The 15,658-nt window shown below is 44.1% G+C and overlaps 1 protein-coding gene across 1 annotated transcript in view; it reads left to right on the top strand.

Moving 5' to 3' along the window:
- The window catches only part of CDC34 (cell division cycle 34, ubiquitin conjugating enzyme), a 37,827-nt gene that overhangs the window by 21,282 nt on the left and 887 nt on the right, over positions 1 to 15,658 (top strand). The window contains 2 exon segments of the mRNA XM_075337882.1: positions 3,322 to 3,419; positions 13,881 to 14,015. Of these exon segments, the coding sequence (XP_075193997.1) occupies positions 3,322 to 3,419; positions 13,881 to 14,015 (233 nt within the window).

Genomic DNA, 15,658 nt, shown 5'->3' with positions numbered 1-15,658 from the left:
CATCACCATAGCAATCATCGGTACAGTAATACAAAACCATCATCAATACATGAATATAGCACCAGAACCACCATCAGTACATAAATACAGCACCAGAACTACCATGAGTACATGAACACAGCACGAGACCCATCATTGGTAGATGAATTCAACATCAGAACCACCATCAGTACATAAATACAGCTTTAGAATCGAATCCTCATAAGAACATGAATACAATCTTAGTACAGTGGTCAATTGCAATGTCAGAACAGAGCCCGCCATATACATTTTTATTTGTGAATCTATAACTTACAGAATGACTAGCCATCATCAGACTGTGCACCATACAGGAGCCATAGTACTGAGTAGATGTACTAGGTGTCCCAAATAAACATTTACACTGAGTAACTTACAGGTGATGTTTTCTCTGATTTGAAGTCATTTTAATCCTTTTCATCTCCATCTGGACTAGATGTCATAACATTCCACATCTCATCTACAAGGAGTCTTTAAAAATAAGTGCCACTATAGTGCATCTTAAAAAACAAAATATCTGCCTTGTGGTGCACTAAATAGGGCTTATAATGTGGCCTTCACAGTGCTCTCTGGACAAAATATTACCCCCACGCTATTCGTTTTATAATACATTGCCTCTGTATTGTTCACTGCAATAACATAATTGCCTCCACGCTTTCCATCTTTATGGATTAAAACTGCCACACTAACCTTTATATAAAAATAGCAACAAGAAGAGGAATAAATATCCTCCAAAAATTAAATAACAAAACAGAAAAATTGTATCCGCTCACCTATAGCCGAAGGGGGACCACCGCATCCAGGACTCGTGCAAAGAGAAAGGGAAACTGGCAATCCAGACTGTAGAAAGGCGGAAATCCAGCAAGAGAGTCCAAGGAATATTAAAACTGAAAAATGTATTGAATCATATTAAAAGGTCCATATAAAAAGTCCAAACAGGGTAATGAACAGACAGAGGACGCGTTTCGAACCTGATGGTTCTTAGTCAGTCTCGGAGACTAAGAACCATCTGGTTCGAAACGCGTCCGCTCTGTTTGTTCAGTACCCTGTTTGGACTTTTTATATGGACCTTTTAATATGATTAAATAAATTTTTCAGTTTTAATATTCCTTGGACTCTGTTGCTGGATTTCCGCCTTCCTCCAAAAATTAAGTATTACTTACAGCAAAGATGGGCTGCAGTGTGTACATCGCCCAGGCCAAAAACTAGTACTCTACCAGGATACAGCTAAACCCCCACTAAGTGGAAGCATCACAGGTGCAGGAGGAGCAAATCACACACACACCTCCATGGAATGGAGGTGGCGATTGCTAGCTGTATTCTGGTAGAGTATTAGTTTTTGGCCTGGGCAATGTACAGTGCACACTGCAGCCCATCTTTGCTGTAAGTAATACTGTTTAACCTTATGAACTATAACTACCACACTCTATCCCAGGGGTGGGCAATTAATTTTCCCTTGGGGCCGCATGAGAAATTGGGATGGTTTTAGAGGGCCGGATTAATATAATAAACTCAGTTTTACCCAATACTGTATATAGTATATACACTAATCCTCCATAAACAAACAGTAAGTTAAACAATACAAAGATTCAATGAAAATATGGAGGCCAGTGGGGAGCATACGTACTGGCCCTGGTGGCCAGTGGGGAGCATACGTACTGGCCCTGGTGGCCAGTGGGGAGCATACGTACTGGCCCTGGTGGCCAGTGGGGAGCATACGTACTGGCCCTAGGGGTGCTGAGGGCACAGGCTGGTATCACTGCAGCAGCAGAGCCTGAGGGCTCCTCTGGCTGCCTTCTCTGAGTCCACTGTGTGTCTGCTTCTTCTATTGCAGGCACAGGGGGACCTGAGAAGACACAAGTGCTGCTCCTCTGCTCCCCCCTCCTGCACTCACTCTGCACTGTCCTCCTGCACTCACACTGCTCCCCTCTCCTGCAGGCACTCTGCACTCTCCCTGCTGCTACTGATTCACATTACCTCCGTTTTTTAAGTGGCCGCTGTGCAGATGATCCGGTCACATGAGGATCCCTAGGTAGAAGGGGCAGGCAAAGGGGGCATGGCCTGCATCAACAGCAGCAGGAGTGGACAAGGAAGGCATCCGAGGAGTGTGTATGTCCAGCATTCAAAGGGGGCGTGGACGACAGCAAAAGGGTGTGGCTAACAGCATAGACGCCATGGAAGGCATCCAGAGACTGTGACCAGCATCCAGAGGGGCATAACTGGCAGCAAGAGGGGGCGTGACCGGCAGAGTGGGGAGCGTGGCAGCTGCTTATCACTGCACTGCGGGATACATAGCTCCCGGCAGTGAGCGCGTGGCTGAGGCATAACATCGTAGATCAGGCCACGCCTCCAACTCTGAGCTAAGACTGGGCGGGCTGGTCACCGACAGTAGGCAGGCCGTATCCGGCCCGCGGCCGCCCCTTGCCCAGGTCTGCTCTATCCTATGACCTATAAACACCACATTAACTATATCCACCACACTAAACGCTCTTGTAAATTATAATTGCCATACTGTATGCCGTTATGAACTATAACCGTCACACTATTTGTCCTTTATGAAGTAAAATCGGCGCACTCTCTGCCCTTTATGAGCTATGGTCCCTCACTCTGCCTCCTAACCACTGTCTCTTGACGTTATTCCCATGAACACTGTGTCCCCTCAGACTGTAACCCGATGCTGCCACCTCTCCATACTATCTTCCTACATTATAAAGCATTGACATTGCCTCCTCTCCATACTCTGTCCTCACTGTGCCCTTTCTTAATACTGTGCCCCTCTTAAATTTTTGCCCTTTTTGAATACTATTACCTCCATACTTTGCCTTCACCCTAACAACTTTCCTGTCTACAATAAGTTTCTTCTGCTCAATTATGGAGTGCTTGCCTTGCCCATGTCTCACTTCCTCTTCATTGCATCAGTTAAAGCAGCATAATCAAGTGCCCTCATCATGCTGCTGGTCACCTCTGCCCTGTAGTCGTGTAACGCCAATATCTTCAATTGTGTTTGTGTCTGAAAACTGAAAAATTGAAATACAATTGAATGCAGAGTGCAGGAAATTTGCATTATACATGTTCTCTGAGATGGCTGTTAGTTTAATAACCATTTTGGAGAACAAGCTTAATCCAACTTCTTAGAAAAACGACAAAATGCCTCTGTCTAGCATAGCCCCAGTGGCCACTGTTAAGATTGCTGATAAAATACCAAGAAAAAAAAACAATACTTTTCATTATTTGCATTGTAGCATTAATTTTCGACATCATGAGTGTTGCACTTAGAGTATCATTCTTTTGTGTTTCTTCTAGAATGGAGACGTATGCATTTCCATCTTGCATCCTCCAGTCGATGACCCACAGAGTGGAGAACTTCCTTCTGAAAGGTGGAACCCAACCCAGAATGTGCGGTACGCTATTGTCTACTGAAATAAAATGTAGCAGTTTGACAATGTATCTTCTTTTTTCATTTTCAATTCTCAATGAAAATCTTACCTGTGATTATGTGGGCTTACGTGTTTTCGTATGGTGAGTAATTTTTTTTAGGCTTTTCACATCCACCAAGTAGGCTAGGTATTATGGGTAAGAACAAATTGCCAAGGGAACACCTTTAATTCTTATTACCAATGCTTCTAAGATGAACAACACAGACAGAATCAAAGTCTGCAGTCTTTAGATGTATCTCTAACAGTGACAGGTCTAATATCTGGCAGCTAAGGTAATTGCATCCAGTGGTTACTTATGTTACTACCTAAGACCCATGCAACAATCTCATTTTCAGATGCTTACAGGCCATGGACACCTTTGACATTCAAGTAATAAGTTTTACATGTTGAGTTTAACATTTTGTGATGAGCATTGTCATTTACCTAATTCATTTTCAGCCCCCCGGATATGCAGTTTTTAACTTACATTTAATTGTTGACATATGTAGTGTTGTTAGTCGTCGAGACTTAAAATGCACTGGACTCCACTAGAATCAATGTCAGACAACACATAATGTAGAGTAAGGGGACTAGTGAAAGTTGTATTTCATGATCATTTGATCACGGTGAGTTTTCGGCTCCTTCTATACCACAATTAGTAGAGGGGTCTGTATAAGCTGTATTGGGCTATATTAGAAGATGGATTCCTTGTAGATCCCTCCTCTACATAGTGATTAAAATGGGAATATTTAGATTGGGGCTGCATGGTGTCCAAAATGTTAAAACATGTCATGCATCTAATTTTTTTGGCTTTTAAAGGGAACCTGCCAACACAATTTAGCATGCTAAAGTGGCATGGCCATATTGGCGCTGGTATACAGATTCAATAGATACCTTCAGTGAAAAAAATCTGCATCCTGGTTGTTCTATAATCCACATTTGGAGTTTGGGTGTAATAAGCTTTTGGTGTTTTGGTGTGGGACTGTGTGTACTTAATCTTCAAGTGGGGATTAAAAAACATAGAGGATGCAGATTTCTCAGTTATGGGGTTCTGTTGAATCTGTATAACAGCACTATTATGGCCATACCTTTAATTTTAACATGCCAAATAATGACAGGTTCTCATTAAAAAAAACAGGCATGTGACTTGCATTGAAGTCTATGGCAAGTGAATCACATGCTAATTATGACCAGCGACAGAAAATCCAACACATTTGGGAACACATACAACTATGTCTCAGTAAGTTGCAATGCGACACCATAGGACAGAGGTCTCAAACATGTAGCCAACAAGCCGCATGCGGCCCCTGAGGCTGCTTCATGCGGCCAGCAGTCACAGTAGACCTCTTGTCAATTGTGGCCCTGTCCAGCGGCCCTCTGATGTCAAATTCTTCATTTGAAATAAAAAAAAAAAATACCCTCTTTATCGCCTTTATTAACTCCCAAAACAGGCAGTTCCAATGTAATTCACACTAGGTCCCACGACGTCTCCAGCTAGGCTACATTACTGAAGGCACAGTGCAGGGGCACAGAAGATGACCACACGCAGCGATAAGCGGTGACATCACTGTTATTTTAGATGAGATCACGGAGTTCACAGACATGAATCTCTTGGCAAAAAAACGCACCGAAATGGCGTCAAAACCGTTTTTGTTCATTTTTTTGCCAAGAGATGCAGATTTGGTGCTGAAATTTATACACCATATTCCTGCACCAAATCTGCATCTCCTGGCAAAAAACTGCATCAAAAGCACATGAGTTATGTATACATAGAAAAAGTCTTAAATCTTTTAAGTTCAGCTTATGAAAAATGGGAGCAAGACCAAAAGTGTTGCATTTATATTTTTGTTCAGTGTATATACAATCTACTGTTATTTTGAAAATCTGTTACCTCTGCTACTTTAATGTAGCAGCCAGAGATAAGCAGGTTAAAGGTGGATTGCCGCAACTCGAGGGCCACTGCTTTGTGATTGCCCCCAAGCAAAAATTTGCCAGCCAGTTCCTGTAGACACTGATCTAAATTTAGGAGTATGTAATTTCCTCCTCCTTCCCTTGCACAGTTGGCTGTGTATTCTCCCCCTCCCTGCTGCTTTCTATAACACTGAGAGAAGAGCGAGCAGTGTGCTGTCCAATCTGTGGAAGAGGTAGCAGTTATGTGAAGATGTTGTACAGACTCTAATGCAACAAAATGGTAGGAAATTTCTAATAAGGTCTATTTAGAAGTCAAATCTTTTACCAAAGTGCTTACACCAGCTTTGATCCGTCACTGAAAATGGCTTGCCAGGGGTGTTTTAAATGAATCCAACCTGGCTACTGCATCATGCCTTGGTATGGGTATAACATGAGTATGTGTAGAAAACTGATGTACAAAATACTGTAGACTTTAGGAAATGGATAATGTCTGAGTATAGATACCCAGTAACAAGAATTGTTATCAACATCAATAGAAAATTGTTCTTAAAAGGAACCTGTCATAAGATAAAAAGGTTTTTCCCTGCAGACAGTGCTAATCTGCAGCTAAATGCTGTTCCATCCATTTGTGGCTGTCTAATGTGATGTTTTAGCTTCTGGGACAAAATGCTATTCTACCTGGGTAGAGATTGGTCCCCGCTATCTGCACTGAGCATGCTAAGCACGCCCATAGATCTTTCAGTGTCATGCTGTACAGGATGGTCAGACAAGGAGCAGAGAGCGTGATTACCGTATTTTCCGGACCATAAGGCGCACCGGATTATAAGCCACATTAGCAATGAGCGCCGGCTAAGGCGCCTAGGTTCATATATAAGGCACATCGGATTATAAGCCGCGGTGCATTAAAGTGAACCTGTCGCCAGTTTTATGGCCCCTAAGCTGCGGCCACCACCAGTGGGCTCTTATATACAGCATTCTAACATGCTGTATATAAGAGCGCAGGCCGCGCTGTACAGCATAAAAATCACTTTATAATACGGTACTCACTGAAACCGGTCACTGCAGTGCTGCTTGTCCAGATGGGCGGTGCTGTTCTCCGAGACCGGCGCCTCCTCTTTCGGCCATCTTGCTCCTCTGTCTTCTGAAGCCTGTGTGCATGACGCGTCCACGTCATACACACTCGCCGGCACTGAGGTCCTGTATGACGCGTCATACACAATCGCCGGCACTGAAGTCCTGCGCAGGACCTCAGTGTTAGCGAGTGTGTATGACGTGGACGCGTTATGCACACAGGCTTCAGAAGACAGTGGAGCAAGATGGCCGAAAGAGGAGGCGCCGGTCTCTGAGAACAGCGCCACCCATCTGGACAAGCAGCACTGGAGTGACTGGTTTCAGTGAGTACCGTATTTTAAAGTGATTTTTATGCTGTACAGTGCGGCCTGCGCTCTTATATACAGCATGTTAGAATGCTGTATATAAGAGCCCACTGGTGGTGGCCGCAGCTTAGGGGCCATAAAACTGGTGAAAGGTTCACTTTACCGTAAATAAAACAAGCTCAGACTGTACGGTAGGTCAACATTTATTTAACTCTTTCACAATACGTAACTCTCAACTTGTTCAGTTGTACGGTAACTGCAAATCAATACATTTTCAGTTCATTCTTCCTCCACAAATCCATCATCTTCAGTGTCGGAGTTTAACAGTTGGGCGATTTCTTTATCAAGCATTCTCGGGTCCCCCTCATAATTATCTGAGTCGGTCTCGTTGCAGCTGCTTAGCTCTTCAGTGATGATTCCAGCCTTCCTGAAAGCTCGGATTACACTGGAGACTGATACCTTTTTCCAGGCATCCACGATCCACTGGCACATAGTGGCATAACTTGCCCGGCGTTGCCTCCCTGTGTTGGTGAATGTGTAGTCACCTTCTGTCATCCAATGCTCCCACGCAGCTCGTAATTTATCTATAAATGACCTGTTGATGCCGATATCTAGTGGATGGAGCACTTTGGTTAATCCACCTGGAGTTATGGCAAACTCTAAATTAGTTTTCTTCACTTGGGCTTTGACATTATCGGTCACATGGGCACGCATGGAGTCACAAACCAATAGGGTTGGGGATTTGTGAAAAAAAAACATCCGGTCTCTTGACAGAGACCTCCCTCAGCCACTCGATCATCTTCTCCTCGTCCATTCAGCCCTTTGGGTTAGCTTTGATGATGACACCAGCAGGAAACTTTTCTTTGGGTAAAGTCTTTCTCTTGAAAATGACCATGGGTGGTAGTTTCTGGCCATTAGCCTGACAGGCGAGAACTACAGTGAAAGAGAACTTCTCATTTCCTGTGGTGCGTATAGATACCGTACTGGTCCCTCTTTTCTCAACAGTACGATTTACGGGGATATCGAAAGTGAGAGGGACCTCATCCATGTTAGTGATGTGTTCTGGCTGGATGTTCTTTTCATTTATCTTGGTTGTACAGTAGGTGCGGAAAATGGCCAGCTTCTCTTCATAATCCTTTGGCAGTTGCTGGCAGACAGTAGTTCTGGTGTGGATGGAGAGATTACGTCTTTTCATAAAATGAAAGCACCATGAAGGACCTCCTCGAAACTCTGTGATCTCCATGTCGCGTGCTAACGCTTTGGCTTTCAGTCGAATAGAGACAGTGGAGACGCTTCTACCAGCGGTTCTCTGTTCGATAACCCACTGTTCTATTTTGTCCTACATCTGTGGCCATCTTGCTTTGTTTCCTCGGAAACTCAGTTTGGTCTTCTTTACCTTGCGCAGTGCATCTTCTTGTTTCCTCCAATTACGCACCATAGATTCATTTATGTTGAATTCTCTTACAGCTGCTCTATTTCCATGCTCTACTGCATGATTTATAGCTTTAATCTTAAAATCTAAAAGTTAATTTATTTCAGTAATTCAATACAAAAAGGGAGACACTTATATAGAGTGAGATTACACACAGAGTGATATATTCCTATATATTATATAGTCATTACACACAGAGGAATCTATTTCACGTGTTTATTTCTGCTAATGTTGATGATTATGGCTTACAGCCAATAAAAACCCAAAAGTCATTATCTCAGAAAATTAGAATATTATATAAGACCAACTGAAAAAATTATTTCAAACTCAAATGTTGACCTACTGAAAAGTCTGTACAGTAAATGCCTTAAATGCCTTAATACTTGCTCACGGCTCCTTGTACATGAATTACTGCATCAATGCTGCGTGGCATGGAGTTGATCAGGCTGTGGCACTGCTGAACTGTTATGGAAGCCCATGTTGCTTTGATAGCAGCCTTAAACTCGTCTGCATTGTTGGGTCTGGTGTCTCTCATAGATTCGCAATGGGGTTTAGGTCAGGCGAGTTTTCTGGCCAATCAAGCACAGTGATACTGTGGTTATTAAACCAGGTATTGGTACTTTTGGCAGTGTGGACTGGTGCCAAGCAGGGCTGTGGAGTCTTAGTCGTAGAGTCGATGTCCATTTTAGTGGAGTTGGAGTTGGTATAAAATTGTCTGACTCCTAAAATATATAATAAATTGGGAACAGCGGTTCAATGCAGAATGTGATGAATATTTTTGTATAAGAATTTGGGAAAGTTATGAAATGTCCTATAAATGCCTGTTACATAGTTACTGAGGTAGAAAAAAGACCTAGGTCCATCTAGTTCAACCTTCCAGAATGTTTCAATTCCCTGACAGCAAGCGGAGATCCTGAGCGCATTCTGGAAGGTTATGAAACATTATCAGCAAAGAAGTGATGCCCAAAACCAAATCTTAGGCGCTGAAGAGTAGACTGAAGAAGTTCTGCAGCAGCGGACACGTTTCCGAACCTCTCTGATATTTATATAGAGCATGCTTCCCCCGCACTCCTACATAAGTGACCCCATCAATGCGGCCATATTTTCTAGAATGCAGCATGGAAAGGGTCAAATTGACACGGTATCTGCGCCCCCGCCAAACGCCCCGGGGCCGCGACACTAACCGCATGAATATTTATGAGCGTCAAGACTGTGCAGCCCCAGAACAGGTGGAAAATGGAAATCTACATATCCCACCATGGAAAAAATGTGCTACAGGCCGAGGCACGGTCGACCCGGGGTCGAGGGGCACGGTCGACCCGTGGTCGAGGGGCACAGCCCACCTCTGGGTCGAGGGGCACGGCCCACCTCTGGATGAGGGGCATGGCCGACCTGGGGGCGACTGGCACAGCCAGTAATAACCTGAAGCACGGGGGTCTTGCTCCCCTGCAGCTGCCATCGGAGCTGGAATAGCAGCACTCAGCTGTCCAAGAAACAGAAGTCGCCTCTAAATATAATGGTGGGCAAGCCGGCCGGGCCCTGGAAGCACGATATACACAGCCCTACCCCCGCCACAGATCATCACCCCCCCTTCTAGAAACCATAGAGATCTGCTACAAAGTGAAATAACTGTATTTACAAATGAAGGGGCGCGACTGCGAAAGGAGGATTCCCAAAATGCCAGCCGGACCCCCGTGTACCATCAGTTGCCGGCCCGCAGCCTCCCAGACCGCCAGCTACAAACTCAGCAGGGTTATTGGGTTTCCTGGAATCTGTGACTTCCTCATCACCGGGTGTCAGAGCGGTCCAGTTCGGGGGTCTCCTTGTTATGTAGGAGCTGATTATTGGTGTGTGTGTGTGTGTGTGTGTGTGTGTGTGTGTGTGTGGGGGGGGGTTCTATTCCTGTATCTGTGTCTATTCCTGTATCTGTGTCTATTCCTGTATCTGTGTCTATTCCTCTGTTCTGTTCTATTTCTGATCAAAGAATCTAGGCTTTTAGTTGAGATGAATCTGCTGCACTTCAGCTACATGATATAAGTAGTGATGTTACCATTTTACTACAGTAAATTTATCACAAACATAAATCATGTACAGTTGAAACCGGACGTTTACATACAAGATGGCCATAGAATAACCTAAGGTGTTTGGAGCCGTGTACAGACTGACCCAGTGGACAGAATTGGCTGAAAATTGGTATGTTTGCTAATCAAGGCATGGGGAAACAGAAGGCATCTTAACAATTTTTTTTATACCAAAACTCCCCACCAGGTGAAAAAGTGGTGCTGTACAGTGAGCACGCCTGGCAACTCAGTCTGCAAGATGCCTGTCTCTTTGCCGGATCGTGCGCTGTTAGTGCGGTTGTTTTATGAGAAAGTCACGAATGCTACAGCTGCACTGAGAGCTTTTCGTCGTTTGAAAGACCTTCACACACGTAGCGCTGAGACAGGTGATGACACGTTTTAAGGCAACAAGGTTACTGCGTGTTCAACCAGGGCGCGGGCGATGACCGGTAAGCAGAGAGGTGGTGGAGGACATTGCCACTGCCATCGTGGATCAGGGCACGACCAACCCTGCCGTGAACAGCAGCACACACTGTTTCCAGGCAATTGGGGCTCCCATACAGCAGTGTGGAAAGTTCTGCGAAAGGTCTTGCGGGCATACCCGTACAAAATCAACCATCATTAACAACTTCTTCCTCATGACAATGATACCCGCATGACATTTGCATTCATGTTTCTGGCAAGTGTGGAAGTGGATGGCAATTGGCCATGGAATGTTCTGTAGTGCGACAAAGCGCTTTTTTACCTGAATCGAATGGTAAACACACAAAACTGTTGCATATGGGCTACTGAAAATTCCCATGCGGTCAAGGGGGTTCCACTGCATTTGCCAAAAGTTTTCCCCGGTGACAGGATTTTGAGACGCTCCTTCCCTAACACATGTTAAAAGTCTTCAGTATTTCCTCTTTGTGTTTATAATTCAGGTACTTGACTATCACCTGTCTGGCTCTTGGTGGAGGTTTCTTATTTGGGTTTTGCCCGTCTCCCTTATTCATCTCCTGTTGTCTCAGTGGTCCCACTCTGTGGGCTCTTTCGACTCTAAATTTCGCCTATATGCCCAGGGCCTATGGTAGCTCTAGTTCACAGATGTTATCCAGCTGCCCCAGCGATACCGATTCTGGTAACCCCACTAAACGTAGATTGTTGCGTCTCGACCTGTTTTCCAGGTCTTCCGCCTTATCTTTCAGGTAGTTGTTAGATTTCATTAAAGTTGCTATTTGCTCCTGCATAATCAGTATTGCCTCCTCATTATCAGATATTCTCTATTCTGTTAGTCTAGTTGCATGGTCATTTAGCTGCTTTTGCACAGCAGCTAGTGATGTTTCTATAGCTGCCTCAATGGCTACCTTGATCTCTTTAGACAGATGAGATGCCACTTCTTTAGACAATTTTTTTTATAGTCCACATTGAACTCTGTGTGTATTTGTTTTGCCCTGCAGGTGGTGCTGCTTTCTTAGATCTCCTTGTCTGCACTGATCCTTTGCCTCCCTCTCCCACTAGCTTGCAGGGCTGTGATAGCAGTGTACCAGGATGCTTCCCCCCCCCCCTTTGTTAGGGGTATAATAGCATGCATTCAGTTTATTGTGTGTTTGATCAGAGCTATTCCCCATGTACTGCTTGTTTGCGCTTTCATCCAGCACTCCTGTTCCTCCATGTACCCCTGCCTTGCCGCCATCTTCTTCCTCTCTCTTTTCTCCCTCCATGTCACCCTCATCCTCCCACTGCGATCCTCCCTCTTCATTCCCCTGCATCCATCTCTCTCCAGCTAAGTCTTCTTCTGTCACCCCACTCACGTCTCCCTCATCTCTCACACTTCGGCTTTGCTTTACCGCGTCTCGCGCCCGAGACTCTGACTCCTCCCCATCAGACTCGCCAGCGCCATGCTGATTTCTTCCTCTCCACCGCGGCCTGTCAGTGTCGCCGCTTCTCCCGGATGCCTCTCCGCCTTCGGCACTCCTTAACAGGTACCGCTTCATAGCTGCAGGCTTCCGGTTCCCCGCTGTTGTTTTCGGCTCAGCCACTTGACCGGGGGGCTTGTTTAAGTCGGTTTCTCTGGGGGTGGCGGGAGCTTCCCCTCTAGGCTGCCACCTCAGCCAGGACCAGATCTGGAAGTCAAGGGACCATTTTAAACACTTAGGAAGCCTTTGCAGGTGTTTTGTGATAATCTAATTTTCTGAGATAATAACTTTTGGGTTTTCATTGGCTGTAAGCCATAATCATCAATATTATCAGAAATAAACACGTGAAATAGATCACTCTGTGTGTAATGACTCTATATAATATATGCGTTTCCCTTTTCGTATTGAATTACTGAAATTAACTTTTTGAGGATATTATAATTTGAGATGCACTTGTAGGTACCATCCAGTGAACTGGAGATTGCAACTTCATCAGCTAGACATTGCATTAGGCTGTGCATTGGTATATTACCTGCAGATCATCACTATGGCTGCATGTTAAAACCTATCTTGGACATTCCTGTGGATATGCCATGAATACACACCTCTGGGAACTGCACCTAATCATGAACATGCCCCCCTCTAGTTCTTTTGAATATGGAGAAGCAGCCATATGCATTCTTCAATTATTTTCGGAACTCCCATAGAAGTCAGAAAAAAACGAGCATGCACATTAACTTCTTCACTGACTATGGTGCGAAATACAGAGGTAGCCATATCTTTTGGTTATAAAGGACCACGATGGTCCAACCACTTTGAGGTTCACACACCTGTTATGTGTAATGTTTACCTGACTTCTGGCATTCAGCTGATGGAATGCAAATAGTTGTAAAGTTTCTTTTTTCCCTTGCACTAGATCTAAAAGTGCACCATTGTTTCTGCTGCTTGCTGCAAACATTGGGGCAGATTTACTAAACCTATCTATCTTTTAATCATAAAACCTGCTTTTGACAGTCTTAAAAAAAAAATCCAAATTTATAAAAAGGCTCATGCTGGATGAGAATATTCTGCATCTTTACACAGTCACTTATTAGTCCAGTGATCCAGTACCAGATTGTGACGTAAATTTACCACACACCTGCACCAACTCATTTGTCAGAGGTATGGCCTAGATTTGTGGAGAATGTAGAGGGCAGCCGGGGCACCCATTGATGCTTGGAATCTGCTGATAGGTAGGACCTAAATCTATCAGACAGTTATGGCATACCCTGACACATTTAGGGGAGAAATCTTCTCCATTGTTGCCATGACCAGCTAATTTACAGTAGATCAGGCTAATTCACTAGTTTTACTAATGAAAGTAGTCATGAAATAACAGTAATTTCACATATGAAAGGTACTTGGTGATATTTCATGATGAAGAGATTTGGGACCAAGATAAAAGGAGCTAGGGTAAGAATGGTGGGACTTGGGGTGAAGAAAGGAACAGGCAGAGAATGTAGACATGTCAGACACCTGTGGTCTCCATTCCTTTTAAATGACCAGCATGTAATAATACATTTCTCCTACAATGGTAACTGCAGGGAACGTGGCCACTTTCCAAGTCTCTGACACTGTGTAATGAGTAGTAGCCATGTGCAGTACAGATACAACTGACTGTCATGTGGCTCTGAATATACTTCATATTTAGGATTTCTAGTGTGAAGGTGTACTGTTTTTAGAAATGTCCTAATTGAGCTAATAAGGAATATGTTTTAAATTCTACATAGGACGATCCTCCTCAGCGTCATCTCCCTCCTAAATGAGCCAAACACCTTTTCACCGGCTAACGTGGATGCGTCTGTCATGTACCGGAAATGGAAGGAAAGCAAGGGGCGCAATCGAGAGTACACAGACATTATCCGGTAAGTTGTGTGTGGTCTGGAGGTGGAGGCATTACTGACCATTTTAACATAAATAACGACTAATCTATAATAATGGAGCTGTATTCATAGCTATATTAACCCCTTAACGACCGCGGGCCGTAAAATTACGTCCTTGCGGTCATAACCTTACTGCCCGCGGTCTGCCGGCAGCATCATGCTGCGATCGGCGCACATCTCAGCTGATTTTCACAGCTGAGATGTGTGCCTGCTAGGCACGAGCAGAATCGTTATCTGCTCGTGCCGTTTAACCCCTTATATGGCGCTGTCAATATGTGACAGCGCCATTATAAGCGTGATCGCGGTAAAGTTTTACTTACCGCCCGATACCGGAAGTCACGTGACGCGATCACGTGACTTCCGATAGTTGTCATGGTAGTACAGGGTCATGTGATGACTCCTGTACTACACCTGACTTGCTTTCACTTTCGCTGTACCAGCGGCACAGCAAAAGAGAAAGAGAGCGTATCTGCTGTTTACAGCTAGGTAGCTGTGATCAGCAGATAGTGCAGAGCGATCGGACTGCTGATCGCAATAGCTCCCTAGGGGGACTAGTAAAATGAAAAAAAAAAGTTAAAAAAAAGTTTTAAAAAAATAAAAAAAACCAAAAAAACCTAAAAGTTCAAATCACCCCCCATTCGCCCCATTGAAAATTAAAGGGTTAAAAAAATATACACACATTTGGTATCGCCGCGTTCAGAAACGCCCGATCTATCAAAATATAAAATCAATTAATCTGATCAGTATGCGGCGTAGCGGCAAAAAAAATCCAAACGCCAAAACGACGTTTTTTTGTCGCCACAACTTTTGCGCAAAATGCAATAAGAGGCAATCAAAACGTAGCATCTGCGCAAAAATGGTACCGTTAAAAATGTCAGCTCGAGACGCAAAAAATAAGCCGTCACTGAGCCATAGATCCCGAAAAATGAGAACGCTACGGGTCACGGAATATGGCGTAAAACGTGCGCCACTTTTTTCGGACAAACTTACGATTTTTTTTTAACCCCTTATATAAAAGTAAACCTATACATGTTTGGTGTCTACGAACTCGCACTGACCTGAGGCATCACACCCACACATCAGTTTTACCATATAGCGAACACAGTGAATAAAATATCTCAAAAACCATAGTGCTATCGCACTTTTTTTGCAATTTTTCTGCATTTGGAATTTTTTGCCGTTTTCCAGTACACTATATGGTAACACTGATGGTTTCATTTAAAAGTACAGCTCGTTCCGCAAAAAATGAGCCCTCACATGCCCATATTGACTGAAAAATAAAAAAGTTACGTGTCTCAGAAAAAGAATGGCGGAAAAAAAAAAACGGAAAGCGAAAAATCGGCCGGTCGTGAAGGGGTTAAAGCATGCGCTTTTCCTGCCTTGTCCTTGGGTTTCAGATAGGCAGTCTAATTTACTGTATTAATACTCATGGGACAAGTTCAGTTAATAGATGTGGCAGTAAATCTCCACTGTGCAGGGTAGTACAGGGTGAGAAAATATTGGCTTCTTCCCCAAAAATAGGAGCATATCTTTTCATGGGTTGTATCTGGTATGTGGGTCCGATCCTGTGACGTGAATGGACCCAAGCTACAATACCACACACAAGCTATGGACTGATGTGCCAC

The sequence above is a fragment of the Anomaloglossus baeobatrachus genome, chromosome 1, assembly GCF_048569485.1.
Source record: "Anomaloglossus baeobatrachus isolate aAnoBae1 chromosome 1, aAnoBae1.hap1, whole genome shotgun sequence".
Lineage (NCBI taxonomy): Eukaryota > Metazoa > Chordata > Amphibia > Anura > Aromobatidae > Anomaloglossus > Anomaloglossus baeobatrachus.
Note: the sequence above shows the minus strand (reverse complement) of the source record. Positions and strands in the feature narration are given on the sequence as shown.